This window comes from Canis lupus, chromosome 5 (assembly GCF_048164855.1).
Source record: "Canis lupus baileyi chromosome 5, mCanLup2.hap1, whole genome shotgun sequence".
NCBI classification, from domain to species: domain Eukaryota; kingdom Metazoa; phylum Chordata; class Mammalia; order Carnivora; family Canidae; genus Canis; species Canis lupus.
The window spans coordinates 73,224,506-73,245,358 of record NC_132842.1 but is presented as its reverse complement, the minus strand read 5'-3'; the positions used below and the strand labels follow the sequence as shown (position 1 = coordinate 73,245,358).

General features: G+C 42.8%; 1 protein-coding gene, 1 long non-coding RNA gene and 1 other non-coding gene across 5 annotated transcripts in view; 2 read left to right on the top strand and 1 right to left on the bottom strand.

Annotated features, from left to right (window-relative positions):
- The window catches only part of LOC140634091 (uncharacterized), a 20,452-nt gene extending 18,516 nt beyond the window's left edge, over positions 1-1,936 (bottom strand). Inside the window, exon 1 of the long non-coding RNA XR_012031640.1 lies at positions 1,342-1,936. This is a non-coding gene — a long non-coding RNA (uncharacterized lncRNA). The remainder of the gene's footprint in view (positions 1-1,341) is intronic.
- PPP1R8 (protein phosphatase 1 regulatory subunit 8) overlaps positions 1-20,853 on the top strand; it is a 21,778-nt gene extending 925 nt beyond the window's left edge. The window contains exons 1-7 of one of the 3 annotated variants that reach the window (XM_072827567.1): positions 893-1,047; positions 2,999-3,059; positions 8,825-8,978; positions 10,495-10,715; positions 12,220-12,364; positions 16,715-16,779; positions 19,396-20,853. In XM_072827567.1, coding sequence (XP_072683668.1) covers positions 992-1,047; positions 2,999-3,059; positions 8,825-8,978; positions 10,495-10,715; positions 12,220-12,364; positions 16,715-16,779; positions 19,396-19,749 — 1,056 coding nt within the window. In that variant the 5' untranslated portion in view covers positions 893-991 and the 3' untranslated portion in view covers positions 19,750-20,853. Of the gene's footprint in view, positions 1-892; positions 1,048-2,998; positions 3,060-5,986; positions 6,012-8,824; positions 8,979-10,494; positions 10,716-12,219; positions 12,365-16,714; positions 16,780-19,395 lie in introns of those variants that run through there. The other 2 variants (XM_072827568.1, XM_072827569.1) reach the window with 2 other exon arrangements.
- On the top strand, positions 4,547-4,712 carry LOC140634551 (small Cajal body-specific RNA 1). The gene has a single exon (XR_012031990.1).

The window sequence follows — 20,853 nt, the reverse complement described above, 5'->3', positions numbered from 1 at the left end:
AAAGCATCGCCTTTGGCATCATACAGATTTAGGTTCGAATCCCACTCACCACTTGTTCTAGGGTTAGACTGGATAACTCAATTTCTCTGAGCCTCCCCTCAGGAATCGTTATACCTATCTCAACAGTGTTTGAGAATTAAATGAGACGATCTATATAAAACACCTACTTGAAAAAAACAAGCAAGCAAACAAACACCTACTTGCCCAGATAAGTCAGCACTCAATAAACCCATTACAACGAGACCCCCTGCTACTGGTCTCTCTCAGACAGCGGTAGGCCTAGGGCAGGCCTGAATCCCAGCGTTTCCTTGCACTCTCTAATGACTATGACCAAAATTTTAAAATCCAAAGGGGCCACAGTTTAACTATTTCATTCATGCACAGTTAAGATTTGGACGTCTTCCTTCTGATAGGATCCACCCTTTGCTGCAGTTTGTCCAGTTTTCATAAACAAACTAGATGATCCCCTAAAGTGGCCTCCCAGACAATCTACAGAAATCCTCAGACCCAGATTTGCATTAGAAAGGGGAAGAGCGTGCATGCAGCTCTGCGGAGAAGGTCCAGAAGAAGAGAAATGATCACCCCATTCTCTTAAATTCTGCCCTCTAGCTTCTCTCCAGATTGGGGTGGAAACGCTGATGGTGCAAGGGCAGGGTCCCAAGAGTTTAGAGCCCAGGAGCGTGTCTGGAGAACGCAGGGAGACTGATACACCTTCTTACAAGCCCCTTTCCTTAGACACTTCCCGGCCAAGGAAAGCCCTAGCCTGCCAAGACTTTCAGAGAAGGCCAGCGATCTCAAAATACCAAAAAAGAACTTAAAAATCAGTCCCCAGCCTCCACTACCACTCAGACACGTCCCGTGCGTGCGTAGGTGTACGTGCGCGCGCGCGCGAGTGCGTCCGCACAGACTGATGGGATGCCGCCTCTCCCCTCTGGGTCTTCCAGTTTCCCGGCGTGCTTAGGGCCCGCCAAATGGGAGGGGGAGACGCAAGATGGCGGCAGCCGCGAACTCCGGCTCAAGCCTCCCGCTGTTCGACTGTCCGACCTGGTGAGTGGCGGGGCGGCCAGGGCTGGAGTGGCCTGGCCTGGCCTGGCCTGGCTTGGCCCGGACTGGCGGGGCTACTCATTTCTCGCAGCAACCCGAACGGTTCAGAGACCCTGGAACTGATTGAGGGAGAACTGTCCGTCGGGCCGGGCGGCGTGTGGAGGAACCGGGAGCCTGGAGCCCGGGCCCAGAAACTGAGGAAACCCGGACTTGGGGGCTCTGAGGTGCTCGCTTAGGCAGTCCCTTGGGCGATCAGCCGGCTGCCGGGGCGCTTCGGGGCCTTGGCCGCGAACTTACCCCAACTCCTGACTGAGTGCCTGGTGCTCTTGTGGAGCGCCGTACCTGCCCCGCTGCTCTCCGTCCCGAGCGCGCCCGAGCCAGCTTCCCGGCCCCAGCCCAGGCTCAGTGCCCCGCATCCCTCTGTGGTCGCTGCATCTCCCGTGCGGTACTTGTTTCCCGCAGACTGGAAGCGCCCTGAGGGCAGGGACGGCTCTGACCCACCTCGCAGCCGGACACAAGTGGGCATCAGTCATTGTTGGGATGAACCCCTTTCAAGCCCTTTCAAGCTCTCGGAAATGATGGGATGATTTAATTTAGTCTTTGAGCGGAGTATGAGGTGAATAAATATGAATTGCCCTACAAGGAGACCGTCCGAGTTAGAGCTATTTCTGCTGTAGCTCATCACAGTTTATGCATTATGCGTTTCCCTTTCCCATTATATTGAGATCCTCAAGGGCAAGGGCTGTCTGATGCATCTTTGTGTTCCCAGCTCCCAGGCCTAAGCCAGGCACATAGTAGGAGTTCAGAAAAGCATATTTTGGATGTAACATTTAACATTCCTTTCCCTTTTCAGGACAAAATGGGCTTTTGTCGAATGCACTGCCCTTTCAGCAGCTGCCATAGAGGAGTTGGGGCAGGATTGTGAGATTATTATGTTGCATCTTCAGTTAGATGGATGAGGATGCGTATTGTGTGTGTGTGTGCGCGCGCGTGTCTGTGCGCGCGCGTGCACGGGGCGGTGGGGGGCAAATGTAGGGACTCTGGCAAGATTGTTCTTTCTTCAAACTTAAAAGGAGCAAAGGTCAGAAGCAAGTGAGAGTGTGGCTGTTTTCTGGGTCCCTCTGCGTTTTTTGGTTTTTGTTTTTTGGTTTTTTTTTTCACCCAGTTGCTTCAGTCTACAAATTGTATGTCCGTTTTGGTCCCTTGCTGCATTGATTTCAGAAGTTAGACCAGATCTGTAAACTTATATTTGGGAGGGACTATTTGAGAATCACCTACCATTTCTTTAGAGTCTGGTATGTACCAGGCACTGTTTGGTGCTTTGACATATCATGCAATACCTTGAATAGTATTATAGAAATATAGAGAACAGTTCCCCTTAAACATGCCGTTGTAGAAAGACCTGTTCAAGGGTAACAAATATCTCTTGTATTTATTGGTACCTGGTTTTATGGGCATGCTTTTGGATTGCCCTAGCCCCCTAAATATGCACCTCTGATTTGGTCTCAAAGCTCAGGATAGAACCTTATGTTTATTCTGTGATAAGACTAATCTTGATCAGCCCCAAACATCAACTGATTTATTCTACCTTTATATGGTATTAGTGGTCCTGGTAAATCAGATTCAAACTCTAAGTAACCAGACTACCCCAGCAATAGTACTTGGACTCTCTGTGCTGCTTTTTCTCTGAGGTAGATACTCAGTGTTAAAATATAGGTTTCTTTGGTGCTGCTCTAAATACAGATCCAGTAAAGTCTGTTTTAGAGCAATTGAATCACTGGGGAAGTGTCAAATGTAGAAAGGAGCTGTAATAACAGTGAAGTAGATGACATTTCTGCTTGAACATGAACTAATTATAGGCTGGTAGGAGAGCTGCATTGTTGAATGGGACAGTGATTGTAAATGGCATTTACAAACTTATGCTGAAAATACTTTTCTCACTCTTATTTTTCAGGGCAGGTAAACCCCCACCTGGTTTACATCTGGATGTAGTCAAAGGAGACAAGCTAATTGAGGTATGGAAATACATGTCTTCCTTTTTTTTCTCATCACACTAAACATTTTTGCCAATGACTCACTTTTCCACCCCCTCTCCTGTGCTTTGTTTTCCAGCAATGCTACTTTCGTTCATCCTGATTTTTTTTTCCTATTAAAAGCACATGGTGATATAACACATTCAAACCTGGTATCTCCCACAGACACTGAGTTTTTTGTGACTTCTCTCACCTTCCAGATGAAGGATTTTAATTGATCATAGGCTTATAGATCCCCATCACACTGGACTTTGTGAATTCTGAGTATATGGAGTTGTATAGAAATTCCAAGATATGCGGTAACTGAAGAAGAAAGAATGATGTAGATTGTGTTTCACTTTTAAGTTGCATTTATGCAATTCAGGCCCAAGCCCTTCAAAGAAGTATAGTAAGCTAAGATGCTTGCTCAAAAAAGAGAATGGCATGGTGATGAAACTGATTCATTCATTCAAAACACTTATTGAATGAATGCTTACTGTGTGCCAGTCATTGTACTCAGCAGAGGGACTACAGCAGTTAACACATCAAACATGGTTTCTGTCTTCAGATTATCCGGTAGGAAACACAGTCACACAAAAATTACATGATTATGATTGAAATAAGTACTAAACAGGAAAAGTTTAGCAGAATTCCAGCTTTTATACAAGTTTTTAGAATGAACATCACATGGCACTTCATGTATTTTGATTAGCTATTAGGTTGTATACATTTCTTTTAATCCTCATGGTACCATTTACTTACCAAGAAATGGAGATTAAACCCAGTATGACCATGGAGTTGTGAGTCTTCATGTCTTAGAGCAGTTTTATGTTTACTTACTCAGAATTCAGGTTCAAGGCCCTGTTATTTAATGCAGTTGTTTTTCTTTAGCATGTATAGCAAAAATCAAGATATTCCATGGTTAAGCCATCTGTGAGATCTCCTGAAGGAGACCCAGATGTTTTGCAAAGTATTAAGGTAGGATTTGTGAGGAATTCTGTTAACTCATCATGCCCTTTGCCAGTCTCTTTAAAGAGGCCTTTTGTCCTGGGTACTTCTATCTTAAAGGTTCTAAAACATCCAGGTTGTTCAAGGAAATAATTTATCTAAAATGTCTGTAAAATCTTTTTTTACTATAAACTATTCTATAAAATATGGTTGCTAAATAACATGAAGCTTTGAAGATGTATAGGGATTTATTTTGTTACTAGATTAAGTAAATCTTTAATTTGCAATAGAAAGAAGCAGACAATGAGGCATAGCCTTAATGCTAATATCACCTTCCTTTGTAAAATAATTTATATTTTCAAAGCACTCTAATTTGTCAGACACCCCTCTGATTACTGGTTTCCATTAACTGATCATGTTTTCTTTTAGTGCTCTTAGGTATGCTGAATTGCCATACAGTTGTCAAGTTACAATCCTTAGACATCACTGTATTGCTTCTGAGAGGAATAGACATAAGATGTGCTTATTTTTAAGGATTTAGGCAGCACTTGATACTAACCGAGCTATCTATATCCTAGCCTTGTGCCAAAGGCTTGTGATGTGTTGTGATAGCTGGGTTTAAGAAGTGCAATATTAAAACAAAAGCCATGAGTCTTTTAAGCCCAGTGTGTAAAGACACACTCTGAGTTATAACTCAGAGGCACAACTGGATAGTGGTATTAGCCATACCTAGTGAAGAAATTGTGGTGTTAGTGACTTTTAAAGGCCAGTGCATTATTTCATTCACTTGACATTGTTGAAGAATTAACACATTTCCTTCTTTTTTTTTTTTTTTTTAAGATTTTATTCATTTATTTGTAAGAGACACACAGAGAGAGAGAGGCAGAGACATAGAAGAGGGAGAAGCAGGCTCCTTATTATAGGGAGCCCGATGTGAGACTCAATCCCCCGACCTGGGATCACGCCCTGAGCCAAAGGCAGGTGCTCAACCTCTGAGCTACCCAGGCGTCCTCATTTCCTTGATTCTAAAACATACTATTATCCTCATATATTTGAACTTTTTGTAATTGAGGTGTCTTTAGTAATGAATGTATATATATATATATTTAATTTAGAGGCCCTTTCTCCTCTTTTCCCTCTCTTAATACTTAAGAGAGGTATGTCTGGTATGTCTTTGGCTCCTTACAATTATAGAAATTTGGTCAATATTATAGTAGAACCCAGGAGTGGGTGATGTTATACATTGTTTCCTTGAGACTAGCCTATGAGCAATGTAGTTAGCAAATCTAAGTTTTTGCAGACATAATCTGCGTGCATATAAATATGAATGAGAAATGCCATGAGATTCAGCCTGTGTAGACACTAGCTGGAGAGAACAAAATGTTGAAATTTCAGGGCTCTCTCAGTTCTAAATCAATGTCTTATTTGTAACCCAAATCTTAATTTGGAGATGACATGGGGATGGTTGAATGAGCTGTCAGGCTGTTGTTAAATCTTGGTGCTCCATAGTGGTACGGACCTGGGACAGGCTCTGCTAGCAGCAGATGGGCACTGTGGGACAGTTTCCCAAAGGTGACCCACATACCTAGGCTAGCTTGAACCAATTGAGCCTTAAGGCTAAACTTGAAAGAGACTAGATAAGTGATAGTTAACAGAAAAATTAAGAATGTGACCCATAGTTCTTATTCATTTCTTAAAATGTTCCTTGCCTTATGGTGCATTTTTTTTTATGTAGGTAGAGTGAAGAAAATCTATAATGTAGTGCTTAAAAGAGCTTGGACTCAAGTAAGACAGACCTGAGTTTCTAATCCAGCTTACAAATACAATAGTGTCCCCCCTTATCCAGTTTTGCTTCCATGGTTTCAAGTACTGACACAGATGATGATCCTCCTGACATGTTGTCAGAAGGTCAGTAGTGGCCTCATGCTGTGTCACAGTGCCTGTTTCATTCACCTCACCTCATCTCATCACATAGGCATTTCATCATCTTACATCATTACAAGAAGGGTGAGTACAGTACTATAAAATATTTTGAGAGAGATACCACATTCACCTTAACTTTTACTACAGTATATTGTTATAATTGTTCTATTTTATTATTGTTAATTTCTTACTATGTCTGATTGATAAATTAAACTTTATCATAGATATGTATGTATAGGAAAAGACCCAATATATGTAGGGTTTGAGATTATATGAGGTTTCAGGCATCCACTGGGGATCTTGCAATGTATCCCCCATGGATAAGGGGGCAACTACTGTGTTTAGCTGTGTGAACTTGAATATGTTACTTACTTTCTTTGTCAAATTGAATTTGCCTCAATTTCGTCATCATAAAAATAAGAATAAAAGTATGGACCCACCCCACGGAGTAGTTGTGGAGATGAAGTGACAGCAGGAAACTTAGCAGAGTGTATGGCACTTAAGTGCTCAGCAGTTGTTACAGTATCAGTTTGAGGTATATTTCTGGATTCATAAGGGGAACACTAAAACATAGAGGAGAATAGTGGCCCACTGTGAGTTCAGTGACACAGCTAGGAATGAAATCTAAGCCTCTTGAGTCCTAGCCTGGTACCATACTAACTTGACTATTTCTTTCTTTTTTTTTTTTTCTCTAAATTTTTAAAAAGATTTTATTTACTTATTCATGAGAGACATCGAGAGAGAGAGAGAGAGGCAGAGACACAGGCAGAGGGAGAATCAGGCCCTATGCAGAGAGCCTGATGTGGGACTCGATCCCGGGTCTCCAGGATCACACCCTGGGCCGAAGGCGGTGCTAAACCGCTGAGCCACCCGGGCTGCCCTAACTTGAATTTCTTTACTCAGCTTTGTGCTTTCTTCTTTTGGGGATTTTAGGAGGAGTGTAGTGTGAAATATGAACTAGAGCTTAAGGAGACATTGTGTGTAAAGGAAAAACATAACATATTCAAGTTGTAGATTTCTAGTACTGGGAGAAGTGTTAGCAATAATTCATTTAGAATCCTTCATCTATAACAGCCCAATCTACAACCAATCAGCAAAGGCTTTACTGATCCAGGATTAAAAGAAAAATAAGAGTGGGGCACCTGGCTGGCTTGGTGGTGGAGCATGCAACTCTGGATCTTGGGGTTGTGAGTTCAAGCCCCATGTTGGGTCTAGAGATTACGTAAATGAATTTTTTTTTTTAATTAAAAGAAAAATAAGGACAATATTGTGAGTGTTCCATAAAGCTAAAATGAGCTCAAAGAATGTCCTTTATCTTTACTCTTCCTACTTATCTGGTGTTGAAATGACCTTTCTTTTATAAAATGATTTTTTTTTTAAATTTTTATTTATTTATGATAGTCACACAGAGAGAGATAGAGAGAGGCAGAGACACAGGCAGAGGGAGAAGCAGGCTCCATGCACCGGGAGCCTGACGTGGGATTCGATCCCGGGTCTCCAGGATTGCGCCCTGGGCCAAAGGCAGGCGCTAAGCCACTGCGCCACCCAGGGATCCCTATAAAATGATTATGATGATACTAATTGGTGACAGTTTTTTTTAATGTCCTTATTTGGCAAAATAAAAAGTTAACAATGTTACATCAGCTTCTTCTCCCCATATAATTTTTTTACTAATAGTCTGCTGGTCTGTGAAATCCTCCTTTCTGCTATGATATTGGGGCATTCTATAGTTTTGGGTTCTTTTTAGTGGCATAGCAGTGTCTAGAAACATTTTAGAGCTCTTCTCTTAGAATTGTTTTAGACCCATTGCACATTGTTTAGAATAATGGCATTGCATGCAGGTCATTAACACTTGAGTTCAAATCCCAGCTCTGCTGCTTAACCAGCAGAGCCATCTTGGATGAGTGACTTCATCTCTCTCAATCTGTTTCTTGTCTTTAACAGTAGAGGTGATACTTGTTTCACAGAGATGTTTTGAAAATTAGATGAGTTCATGCTTAAAATGCCTAGCAGTAAATAGTCTGTCAATACATGTTAACACCAATACGTTTCTCCCCCAAACCTAGACAGTCTTTGCCCCATGAAGTAGTTCTATGTTTTGACACAGCAGATACTCATGTAGAGTTAACTTAGAATAATATTTTTTTTGTAGCCAATGGAGTTAGATTTAGGTGCTCATACAATGATATCTAATGTAATTGCACTTTCTAAAGAGGGTTCCGAAAATACTTTGGGGCTATGGCAGCATGATTAAAATATGCATAAGTATTTATACCCTTTTCCTTTCCTAGCCAATTGTTAATACTCATTTGAATGTAAATTTTCTAAACAGTTTTATTACTTTGTAGACACGCTTTTTTTTTTTTTTTTAAGATTTTATTTATTCATGAGAGAGAGGCAGAGATACAGGCAGAGGGAGAAGCAGGCTCCATGCAGGAAGCCTGACGTGGGACTTGATCCCGGGTCTCCAGGATCATGCCCTGGGCTGAAGGCAGCGCTAAACCACTGAGCCACCCTGGCTGCCCTGTGGACATGCTTTGTACTTGTTTCCTGGTTGACCTAAAATTAAGATCCAGTGAAATCTTAAATTCCTAATGGATAGAAGATAGCCACTCCCACAGGCCACATTCATCTAATAGAATTAAGAAAAGTTCTTTTCATACCAACATAAGACATTAAACCACTGCATTTGGGGAGATTAATTGCCATCCATCCCCCAAAAATGCTAGTAAATTGTTCTGAGCTCTTTATCTTGAAGAATAGTGGGAAATAGTTTTGTTTTTACCTTGGTAAGAAATTTTATCTATTCAAGATTCTCTGCTTACTAGATTAGAAGAATTTTTGTTAAATCCTGTTGAAACAAGATTTAAGTAATATTTAATTTAATATTTATTTAGAAACTGATTATTGATGAGAAGAAGTATTACTTATTTGGGAGAAACCCTGATTTGTGTGACTTTACCATTGACCACCAGTCTTGCTCTCGGGTCCACGCTGCCTTGGTCTACCACAAGCATCTGAAGAGAGTTTTCCTAATAGATCTCAACAGTAGTAAGTAACTCACATCCTATCCTTTTTCACACATTCCCTTTGGGGTAATGTGAAAATGCTCTTTGGGTTCTTCAGTTTTGAAATCATGTTTTATTGTTTATAGGGAAGAAGTTTATGTTTGGTTTTTAAATCAGCTCTTCTCTCTTTCTGAGGTATCTCCTATTTTCCTGAAATAATTGATGACTGGAAAGAGAAGAGGGTTTTGGGGAGTCATGTCCTGGAAAAGGCAATAGGTATATTCAGAGAACCCCAAAAAAGATACCCAGGAACCAGGGGCTATGGGAATTCAGGTGTTTATAGGACTGCAGTAAAACTGTCCAGTTAAAGCAGAAGCTAAGGAGGGTTCCATTAGAATTAGTATTAGAATTAGTGGTGCAGAACATTAAAAAATACTTGCTTTCAGTGAAATTAAAATTTTAATTTTAAAATTTCAGTTTTTAATTTTTTTATGATGGGTTCTTTATTCCAGCTACATTTTGCTTTGACTTGCTAATAATACCAATTTTTATTCCATGAGCATATTCCAAGTTAAGATTTTCAACTTTGCCAAAGATAATCCCAGAAAAGCAATTGAGACTTAACTGCATGGGGCTCTAAAGTTTGTTCATTCTGCCCATGTATCAATAGAGTGTAAAATGTAAAGGCTCAGGAGGTGGGGGGTAGGGGGTGGGGTAACTAGTGACAGACATTAAGGAAAGCACGTGATGTGATGAGCACTGGTTGTTACACACAACTGATGAATTATTGAACTCTGCATCTGAAACTAATGATGTACTATATGTTGGCTAATTGAATTTAAATTAAAAAAACAAGTGTAAAGTCCCCTGCTCCTGGGCTGATCATGTGCTGCTATTTATCCCCTCTCTAATACACACACACACACACACACACACACACACCCAATCTGCTTATATAATGGCGCCTTGTCTCACAAGTACTTACTTGCAAATTTATCTCATCTTTCTCTCCATTTTATAACATGCAGAATGCAGACATGGAAAAATATTCACACTCTCCAGTAGGATATTGGCTTTCCTTGGCATTCATATTGGGCCTATTTTAGCCAACATCCTTTATTGTCCTGGAGAAAACCCAAATATAACTGCCACCAGACCAGAAGTTCTTATATTCCTTATACTTGGGGATGGAGAGGTCAGAGCACAGCAATGTCTGTCTTCTGCCTTGTGGGGCATGGCTGTTGCTGGGTTGGAGCCATTTCTGCTGGAGCCAGAATGAAGCCAAAGCTGTCTGGCAGCAGAGAGCAAGCAGTGGTCTTTGTTATATGGGGTAAGGACATGTCTGAAGATGTGTAAGAAATCCACTGAAGAGATTTAAGACTCAGTGAAGAATTTCCTTTTCATTGTGACCAATGACAAGAGATGCAAAGTGGACCCAGTGCTATTTTCATTTAAAAAAACAAAACTAATGTGCTGGGAGGAGCTACTCACCCTCCTACAACTCTGGTTGGTTTTTGTTTCTGTTTTCTCTCTTATATTTCTGATTTGATTATTCCCAGCACACGGCACTTTCTTGGGTCACATTCGGTTGGAACCTCACAAGCCTCAGCAAATTCCCATCGATTCCACAGTCTCGTTTGGCGCATCCACAAGGGCCTACACTCTACGTGAGAAGCCTCAGACACTGCCGTCAGCTGTGAAGGGAGATGAGAAGATGGGTGGAGAGGATGATGAGCTCAAGGGCCTCCTGGGGCTTCCAGAGGAGGAGACCGAGCTTGATGTAATTCCACGTCCGTCTATGGCATTATTTTGTCTTTTGGGACTCTGGTTTTTGCAGTATGTAGCTGTTCTGAGTAGCTTGAAATACCAGTGACTTAGAATCAGGAGGTTTTTCTTGAGCCCAGTAGTGAGCTTTGCCATTTTGCCAGGACATTGTGGCCTGATGTGACACACCTGGAACAGCTCTGCTGTGTACACTTGGCTGTGTCCAGCCAGACCTCACAAGGAGTTCCTAACAGTAGACCTTCATGGTCTTCTCTGCATCCTCACTGGATATTAGAAGCCAAGGCTGGGAGTTACATTTCTAGAGCTGCACGGTCCTATGCAGTAGCTACTAACCACACTTCTGGTACTCAGTAGTTACATGTGGCAGGTGACTACCATATTGAATGGCAAGGATATAGAACATTTCCATCACCCAGAAAGCTTGGTTGGATAGCACAGGCTTAGAGAAACTGAAGCTTTCATTCAGTTATGTTGTTTTTGTTTTTGTTTTTTTGATATGGTTCAAATAACCTAAGAATCTTCTGAATAGAACTAGGCTGCTTTTGGTCTTAGAGGCCTAGCTGCCCTCAAAGGCCATGAATTTTATAAGATGTAATTTTAAAGTGCTAAAGTTTTCCTTTTCTAGAGGCCAGCCCCAGTGGTTTGTGATGCAACTGTTGTCCTTTACATGTCTGTTGCTACACTGGTGTGATTGGTCTATTCAGGTGGACCAAATGCCAGCATGTCCTTAACTTTCTTCATGCATTTACCTGTTGTTCATCAAGGCAGTTTCCCAGCTCTTGGGAAGAAAAGTACAGCAGAATCGTTATAATTTAGAAGTTACTTTGTTCAAAAGAAGTAGCCTCATAGCAGGGCACCTTGCTGACAGTCACTCTTACCCATTTCTCCTCCAGGTTGCTTCTGTGCTTCCCTGTCTTTTAGGTTCAGTTTGTTAGGTCCTCCCTGGGTCTTGATTCTCAAGACATTTGGAATGTCTCTGACTGCAGTGCAGATTGGAATAAGTCCAGAGGTTTGGGAAGAGGCAGGCAGCAGTGCTGAGGCCAAGTTAATCATTGAAATAGATAGGTGGTTATGAATAGAAATGGGGCCATATACAGGGACAGGGAGTGACAAACTATTAGTGCCAAATATTAAATGCACTGACCCTGTACTTCTGAGCTTTAGTAGGGAGGGCTGCGGAAAGAACCTGTCAGTTGCCCTCTCTCATCTCTGTTTCATTACTTGAAGGCAGTTCAGGGAGTTCATTCTGGTCACATTCTTTAATTTGCAGCATGAATACATGATAGTCTTTCTTTCCCCCCAAGACACAGAACCTCAACTCAAAGATATTTGCACAGACAATCTGTTCTCAATCCAAGGTTCTTTTTTGTCTCTTTGTGACCATCACTGCCCCCTAGTCAGTGAGGATGTTCCATAGTCTGTCAAAAGAGGCTTGTTAATAGTATCCTTCAGATTTCCTGTGTACTGACTCCTGTCTGTCTGTGTGAACCCTGGCCCAGAACCTGACAGAGTTCAACACTGCCCACAACAAGCGGATTTCCACCCTGACCATTGAGGAGGGGAATCTCGACATTCAGAGACCAAAGAGGAAGAGGAAGAACTCGCGGGTGACTTTCAGTGAGGATGATGAGATCATCAACCCAGGTGAGGTGTCTTCCTAGTTTCTTCCAATGAAAAGGTTGTGATCTCAGAGAGTAGTGTGCACAATGTGTAGGTTAGTTGTAATGTTTCTCAACAAGGTGTAGGATAACTAGTGCTATATAAAGGAGAGAGGATTCTTACAGGTCGTTGATGGAGTACCCTCAAACACTCAAGCATTATCCAGTTGCCTTTTGAAAGAAGTACCCAAAGGAAGGACCCGTGTAATTCAGCAGACAGTGCGAGGCTGTAATTCCCACCTGCTGATCCTGCAAGTCTATATCATAGTGGAGGTTGAAGTAGAGTTGTTTGTTGTCTTACTGTCTGTGGAGTTCTGAGTATGATTGGTAACTCTAAGATTGGAAAACCTATCACCATCAACCGCACTGAAGACTTGCCTCTCTATAAGGATTTAATGCATAGTTTGTATGGAAATGTCAGCAAGCTGAGAGAGCATCTGCTTATGGAAAGGTCATCAAGTTCACCAGTTTGTTCCATCATTCAACATCCATTTATTGGGCTCACATAGTATGTCAAGTTCTCTGGTAGGTAGATGACATCGAGCCAGGAGGTATCGTTTGTATGATAAGGATAGAATTGAGATTCCGAAAACCTTGTTTGAAGTCAGTCTCATTGGATGGAAACAAGGATCCCAAACTAACAAGTTGTTTTACTTCCCAAATGAAATACAATGAGAATAACTTTCAGGTCTTGCACTTAGGTTCAAAATATCAATTATTTAAATGCAGAAGATCCATTCCAGTGATAGCTCATGGGGAAAAAATGATCTAGGGAGTTTAGTTAATTGACTGAGTCATCAGGGGGATGTGGAAACTAATCAAGTGCAGCTTAAGTTGCATTAATAGAAGAGTAAAGTTGCATTAATAGACAGTAACCCCACTCACCTATGTTCTGGGCAGACTTCACCCAAACGGGTTACCAAATGCAAGTGCGGCCTCAACTACCAAATGTGTTATGTAGTCCTGAGGGAGGAGGAGACTCACAGCTATGGAAAACCATCCCCCAAATGCTGAGAATGTAGGGGAGCCATGCTTGAGGAGGCACAGCCACTGTAGTTTGGATATTTGCAGGACTGACCTTAGAGGAAAAGGAATAAACAAAGCCAGAGCCAGTGAGTAGAAGTATTTAGCTCAGCATAAAAAGCAACAAGGGCAGCCCCAGTGGCACAGCAGTTTGGCGCCGCCTGCAGCCCGGGGTGTGATCCTGGAGACCCAGGATCAAGTCCCATGTCGGGCTTCCTGCACGGAGCCTGCCTCTCCCTCTGCCTGTCTCTGCCTCTCTCTCACTCTCTCTGAATAAATAAATAAATAAACCTTTAAAAAAAAAAAAAAAGGCAACAACAAATCCTTCATATATTTAGAAGAATTTAAAAAGAGTCCTATGAAAGATCAAGGCATTCGCTCGTTTGGTGTGTGGATAGAGAGGATTACTCTCCAGGCAGTGAATGCCCAACGGAAGTGTTCAGGCAGGGGCTGAGTGACCTATTGGGGAAATTTATTCCTGGGCCCCAGAACCTATTGAATAAGAATTCCTAGGGGTTGGACCTAAAAATTTATAGTTTTAAACAAGCTCTTATTTGTACTGATGAATAGCCAGCAATTTGGGAATCACTGGACTGGTCAATCTTAAATATGTTTCAGAACTCAGAGTCTGATTTGCTCTGTTTTTCTCTTTGAGAATTATTGCCCTGAGGGAACCTGGATGGTTCAGTCAGTTAAGCATCCTACTCTTGGTTTGGGCTCAGGTTATGTTCTCAGGATCGTGGGATCAAGCCCCTTGTTGGGCTCTGTACTGAGTGTGGAGTCTGCTGGCATTTCTCCCCCTCTGTCCCTGCCATCACTGTGGTTACACTGTCTCCTCCCTTCAAATAAAAATAAATAAATATAAATAAGTAAGTAAATAAATAATCATCTATCTTTTTTAAAAATTAAAAAAAAGAAAAAAATATTGCCCTGGAGCAGAATGTGTATTCAGACAGAGCCTAACATAGCCGTTAAGAGGACCTGAGTGTGAAATGGACCTTTCCACTTAGTAGCTCTGTGACCTTGACCAAGTAACTGAACAGATATTGGCCTCACAGGATTGGTGAGGCTAAACGATTAATATATGTACAAATGTACAAATACTTTAGATCAGTGCTCGGCAATCTGTAAGCCCTTGGCAAATGTTAGCCATTATCCCCATTGTCCTCAATTACCACTTTTGTGTTTTATCCACACAACCTTTTCCTATACCAGAAGTAGACTTAGCAGGGAATTTGTCAGTAGATCTTTAGGGGCAGACATCTCATGAAATGGGTGTATCCTCTTTCTTGGAGTGGAATGACTAAACATGAGGAGAAGGTGAGAAGCCTGAGCACCATTCAGCCAGCACGGCACAGGACAAGGAGCCCTCAGAGAGTTAGCCCCACCTCTCCAGAGGCCTGTTGAACATGTGGAGTGCATACTCCATTAGCCACTCCTCTTGGGCTCCGGTTGCTATTGTGCTTCATTTAGCTTTCCTTGCTGAAGGGATGATTGGAACAGGGCTCCTATGGGGATGAGAAAAAAGGTAAGGATGCCTTTTATAGAAACCTCATCTCTTTCCTGATGAGCCTGGATCTTTTCTTCTTTCTTCATATAAAAGTCATTCATTTGTTCATTCACTGAACAAAGATTTGTTGTGAATGTAATGCCAGGGTATATTCTTTGGAGGCATCCTAATATGTGAAAAACCAGACTTATTAAATAAGCCAGGGATTAATTATTCAAATAATGAATCTTTGTTTTCCAAAGGGATTCGTAGGAGTGTTTCTTTGAATAGCAGACACCCTTTCTGCATTTAAAATAAGATCTACAGCCCCTATAAGGGAAACTGCTCCTTTCCATCACTATATTAAGACAAAGGGGGCTTGGAGTAGTTTTTTTTTTTTTTTTAAAGGAATTTTATTTTATTTTTTTTTAATTTTTATTTATTTATGATAGTTATACAGAGGGAGAGAGAGAGAGAGAGGCAGAGACATAGGCAGAGGGAGAAGCAGGCTCCATGCACCGGGAGCCCAATGTGGGATTCGATCCCGGGTCTCCAGGATCGCGCCCTGGGCCAAAGGCAGGCGCTAAACCGCTGCGCCACCCAGGGATCCCATAGTTTTTAAATTAATGATAGTAATTTTACCTGCCCGTTTCCACGATTTCAGCCTTCATCGAGAAAGGTCCTGGTCATCCTAGGTTATCCAGCCCAGTTGTCCCCTCTGTACTCCAGGAACACTTTTGCCCCCTTCATTGTACTGTAGCCTGCCCAGCTTTTCAACTGTAAACTCCTTAAAGGCAGGACAGTATCTTGCTCTTTATTCCTGTGCTTGATGTGCAATAAATGAGGCATGAGAGAGTTACAAGCATGTCCCTTACTTGGTCTTAGCACTTTCTTCCTGCAGTGAATGAGGCTAGAAACTTTGTAGGACACAATAACGTGTGTGTAACTTGTGAAAAGGAGCTGCTCCCCGGGCAGCCCCGGTGGCGCAGCGGTTTAGCGCCACCTTGCAGCCTAGGGCGTGATCCTGGAGGCCCTGGATCTAGTCCCACGTCAGGCTCTCTGCATGGTGCCTGCTTCTCCATCTGCCTGTGTCTCTGCCCGCCCCCCCCTCCCCCGTGTGTGTCTCTATCAATAAATAAATAAATAATCTTTAAAAAAAAAAAAAAAAAAGGGAGCTGCTCCCCATTCTGCCCAGATAGGGGGCTTCAGATCCCCTGTCTTGATTGTATACAGTTGTTCAGGTCGGAAGGCCAGTTAACTTGGAAGCCCTGGGTCTGAATCTCAATTTCTGTCATTTGGTAATGAGCAGTGGGCATCGTCAAGGTGCATGGTATGTGACTACTCCTCATGTGTCACATGTCATTGTTTTATCACTAACATGGGATTGATGAAATCTGCTCTTTGGTTTCTTCCTTCAGAGAGGGACATATATGGAATAGGAAAGAACTTGGGAAGGCAGTACACTGCAGTGTTCCAGAGCCCAGGCCTGTTTCTGACTGCTTTGACTCAAATCCTGGTCTGTCCAGTAATCATACTGGGGAGTCTGCTGGGGAGTCATGCTGAACCTTGCATGGTGACTGGACCAGGCACTTCACTCCTCTATGCCTGAGCATGTGTGTTAGATGTTAGATATTGACTCTAGTCGTCCTCATCTTGTGGAGTTGTGAGGATTTAATGCAGTGCCAGCACTCAGTAAGCACTTGAAGTGTTAGCTGTATTTTACTGTTTTAATATGAGTTGTGATTACTTTGTTTGCAGTGGGCCCTATTGCCTTAATCTTCCCAGCAGAGTATCAAACTAACCCAGCTCTTGTGTCTTCTGCAGAGGATGTGGATCCCTCAGTCGGTCGCTTCCGGAACATGGTGCAGACTGCTGTGGTCCCCGTCAAGGTAGGAAGCACATTGTAACAGGATTTGAAATGCCATACAGTCTAGTTTAAAAACCCACTCTATTACACGTGTAGGTAAATGTTAGTTTTAAGCACGTTCTCTATAGGGCATCTGGGTGGCTCAGTTGGTTAAGCATTTATCTTCAGCTCAGGTCATGATCCCAGGGTCCTGAGATTGAGCCCTGTATTGGGCTCTCTGCTTAATGGGGAGTCTGCTTCTCCCTCTGCCTGCTGCTTCCCCTGCTTGTATGTACATGGGTGTGTGCTCTCTCTCTCTCTCTTTCTGTCAAATAAATAAAATCTTAAGAAACAACAACACACATTCTTTGCTCTTCTCCTATTTTTCATCATGTGGAAATACTTTCATTCCACCTGAATCTAAGGGATCTGGAATGCCATAGAAAGACTGCAGGTGACGGGCCAGCTTTATGCTGCGTGTAAATTATGGTGTGCTGGGAGTCTCAGCTTACCTCCCAGCAGGGTGCAGAGAGGCCCACTTTTTTTTTAGCCTTCCCTTTTGACTCCAAGTAAGCTATTAGGCGAGGAAGAGGCATTGTTGCATTTCTGCACAGCACCTCCAGCTTTGGCCATGCCTTTGTGTTGTGATTGGGAATGACACAGATAGGAAAGGCAGCCCAGATCTGGATTAGGCTGAAAGATCAGGTGTGTTGAAGAACCAAGAGGTGGAAGTTACAGAGATGGTCTGATTGCTCAACATGTGGAAGAATTATTTGACAATGTAGACTGTCCAAAGGGGGCAGATGGCCCATTGAAGTAGTGAGATCCTTGGGAATTAGAGATATTCAGGAAGTGATTGGAAGATGCTAGTCAGATGTACTATAGAAAGGTTTATTAAAACAAAAAACAAAAAAACTTCAGGGGCATCTGGGTGTCTCAGTCAGTTAAGTGTGCAACTGTTGATCTTGGCTTAGGTCTTGATCTCAGGGTTGTGAGTTCAAGCCCTGCATTGGGCTTCATGCTGGGGGTAGAGCCTAGTTTGTTTGTTTTAAAATTATTTATTTATTTTTTTTTTTAAAGATTTTATTTATCCATTCATGAGAGACAGAGAGAGGCAGAGACACAGGTAGAGGGAGAAGTAGGTTCCATGTAGAGAGCCCTATGTGGGACTCGATCCCAGGACTCCGGGATCATGCCCTGGGCCAAAGGCAGACGCTCAACCACTGAGCCACCCAAGCGTCCCTAGAGCCTACTTAAAAAAAAAAAAAAATCTTTATGGATTGTATCAAACTAGATTGATTAACTATGTCAAATTTTTGGTTAGTCTTTTTTAATCCAAAAGGGGTAGAGGGTGGAGGGGGATCTTGCGTGAACATTCATAAGGCAGTGTGAAAAAGTACAGATGGAATGTTTTTCCATCTTCATAGCATTCATGTGACATTTCTCCTAGAGCTCTTTTTCTCTTTTTGCTTCTTCCTTTGAAATGTTCTGTTGTCATTAAAGTATAAAACCAGGGCCTCCTGGGTGGCTCGTTCAGTTAAGTGTCTGACTCTTGATTTCAGCTCAGGTCATGATCTCAGGGTTGTGGGATTGAGCCCCTAGTCGGGAGCTTGCCTATGATTTCTTCTCTCCCTTGACCCCTCTCTCCACCAACCCAAAAAAGTATAAAACCAGCAACGGGGCAGGCACCTGGCTGGCTTGGTCAGTAGAGCATGGGACTCCTGATCTCAGGGTCGTGAGTTTGAGCCCTACTTTGGGTGTAGAGATTACTTTTTTAAAAAAGTATAAAAGCAGCAGATATTTTTACTTGTTTGTCAATTTTATTATGATATAATTTATATACAATAAAATGCATACATTTTAAGTTTGTAGTTTAAGTTTTGACAAATATATACATGTGGGTAACCACCACTATACTTCATATATAGATTTACATCACTCCAGAAAGTTCCCTTATGTTCTCTTGCTGTCAGCCCCCGGCACCCAGTAAACTACTTCCCATCACTGCAGATTTGTTTTTGTTTCAGATTAATGTTTAAAAATCAGGCAGTCAACAAGATACTTTTTATTTAAGTACTTAACTATCACCTATTATCACCTCTGCTTCCTAAAAGGGTGTTTTAATGTCAAAAGGAGAGGGAGGCTATGACTTTGAGATAAAGAGCAATCACTTAAACTGGACAAGTTTTTTTTTTTTTTTTTTTTTTTTTTATTTATGATAGTCACACACACAGAGAGAGAGAGAGAGGCAGAGACACAGGCAGAGGGAGAGGCAGGCTCCATGCACCGGGAGCCTGATGTGGGATTCGATCCCGGGTCTCCAGGATCACACCCTGGGCCAAAGGCAGGCGCCAAACCGCTGCGCCACCCAGGGATCCCTAAACTGGACAAGTTTTATGAAAAGCTTATACATTGTCTTCACTTTTCTCAGGATGGTGAGCCCTTTGTGGGGAGCAGTGTTTGGGGGCCACCATGTTAGACAACAACTGTCCCATCTCTTCAGACCCTGAGATTTCAGGATAGTGAAATAAGTTGTCCTGGGAAGAGCAAGCCAAGGGATTGGGGCCTTCTCCCAAGTTTCTAGGGATGGCTTAAAGAAGGCTAACTAACACCCTCTTGTGCCTCACCTCTTGCCTCCTTTGTTCCTTCTGAACCACAGAAGAAGCGGGTGGAAGGCCCTGGCTCCCTGGGCCTGGAGGAATCGGGGAACAGGCGCATGCAGAACTTTGCATTCAGTGGAGGACTCTATGGGGGCCTGCCCCCCACACACAGCGAAGCCGGCTCCCAGCCGCATGGTATCCACGGGACAGCACTCATCGGTGGCTTGCCCATGCCATACCCGAACCTCGCCCCTGACGTGGACTTGACTCCCGTCGTGCCGTCAGCAGTGAACATGAACCCTGCACCAAACCCTGCAGTCTATAACCCTGAAGCCGTCAACGAACCCAAGAAGAAAAAATATGCAAAAGAGGCTTGGCCGGGCAAGAAGCCCACACCTTCCTTACTGATTTGATATTTTTGGTCATGGAGAAGGGTGGGATTGGGTGGGAATTGGGTGGAAGGGTGAGGGGGGAGCTAATGAACTAGGGAGAAAAACTTTCCATGTGTGCGGTCTCGTCTTTCAGAATGTCTCCTGGGGCCCTAACCATGTACTATTAAAGCTGGGGGTGGGGTTGAAATATCCCATAAAGACCTGTCTTCAGAACACTTTGAGTATAGAGCAGTATTTCCTATTTCCTGCTAGGTAGGCTGCCCTGGCTCTTTCCCAGTCCTTCCATTACCTCCTTTTCTTTTCTCCCTCGTTCTAGGGTCATTTTGATTTAAAGTCCCGTACCGTGGGGGGAAACTCCAGGCCCTCAGGTGGGATCTAGAGCCGTGGCGGTGGCAGCAGCATCAACCAGCCTGTGGGTCCAGCAGCCTGATTTCTGTTTATTGTCCCTGTAAGTCCCAGATAGCGAAGGGGTTGCCATGGATCCCAGGTCGGTCAGAAGAGGGTTTAGAATTCTTTAGTTAAACTAAGGTTTCGACTCTATGTTTGCCTAAGTCACTGGTTTTGAGGTCCAATAGTTAGGCTTTTTTCTCTTTTGTCCTTTCTGTTGGAATGAGAACATTTTGATTTTCCTTCATCTGTGACCAGCGCCCATAGACATGGGTGGGTAGTTTGAAACTTGAGTATTGTTGGCACTTCACCTGTTTCTCTTGTCATACCTGAGTGCTCTACTTGCCGAAGTTTCTTGTTTGATCCCAGAGTACTGTCCTCTAAGGTGTTGCTTTCCTTTTCAAGTGTGTTGTGAAGGCAATTTTTTAAGGATATGACCAGTTAGAGCAACAATTCCAATTAAAAAGGAAAAGATTTTACTTTGCAAGTAACTGATGTCTTTAAGAGGACATTTTTAAGTGTTGGTTCAGAGGCTCTCCCCTCCTCTACTGAGAGCTCTCCTAACCCAGAGCTCCAGGACTCGGCCCAGCTAACAAACGTAGGAGACGAAGGTAGCAAACAGTGATATGAGCTTTGTACAGAGATTTGTACATTTGTGTAATAGGCCTTTTCACGCTTTATGTGTAGCTTTTTACCTGTAACCTTTATTACATTGTAAATTAAACGTAACTTTTGTCA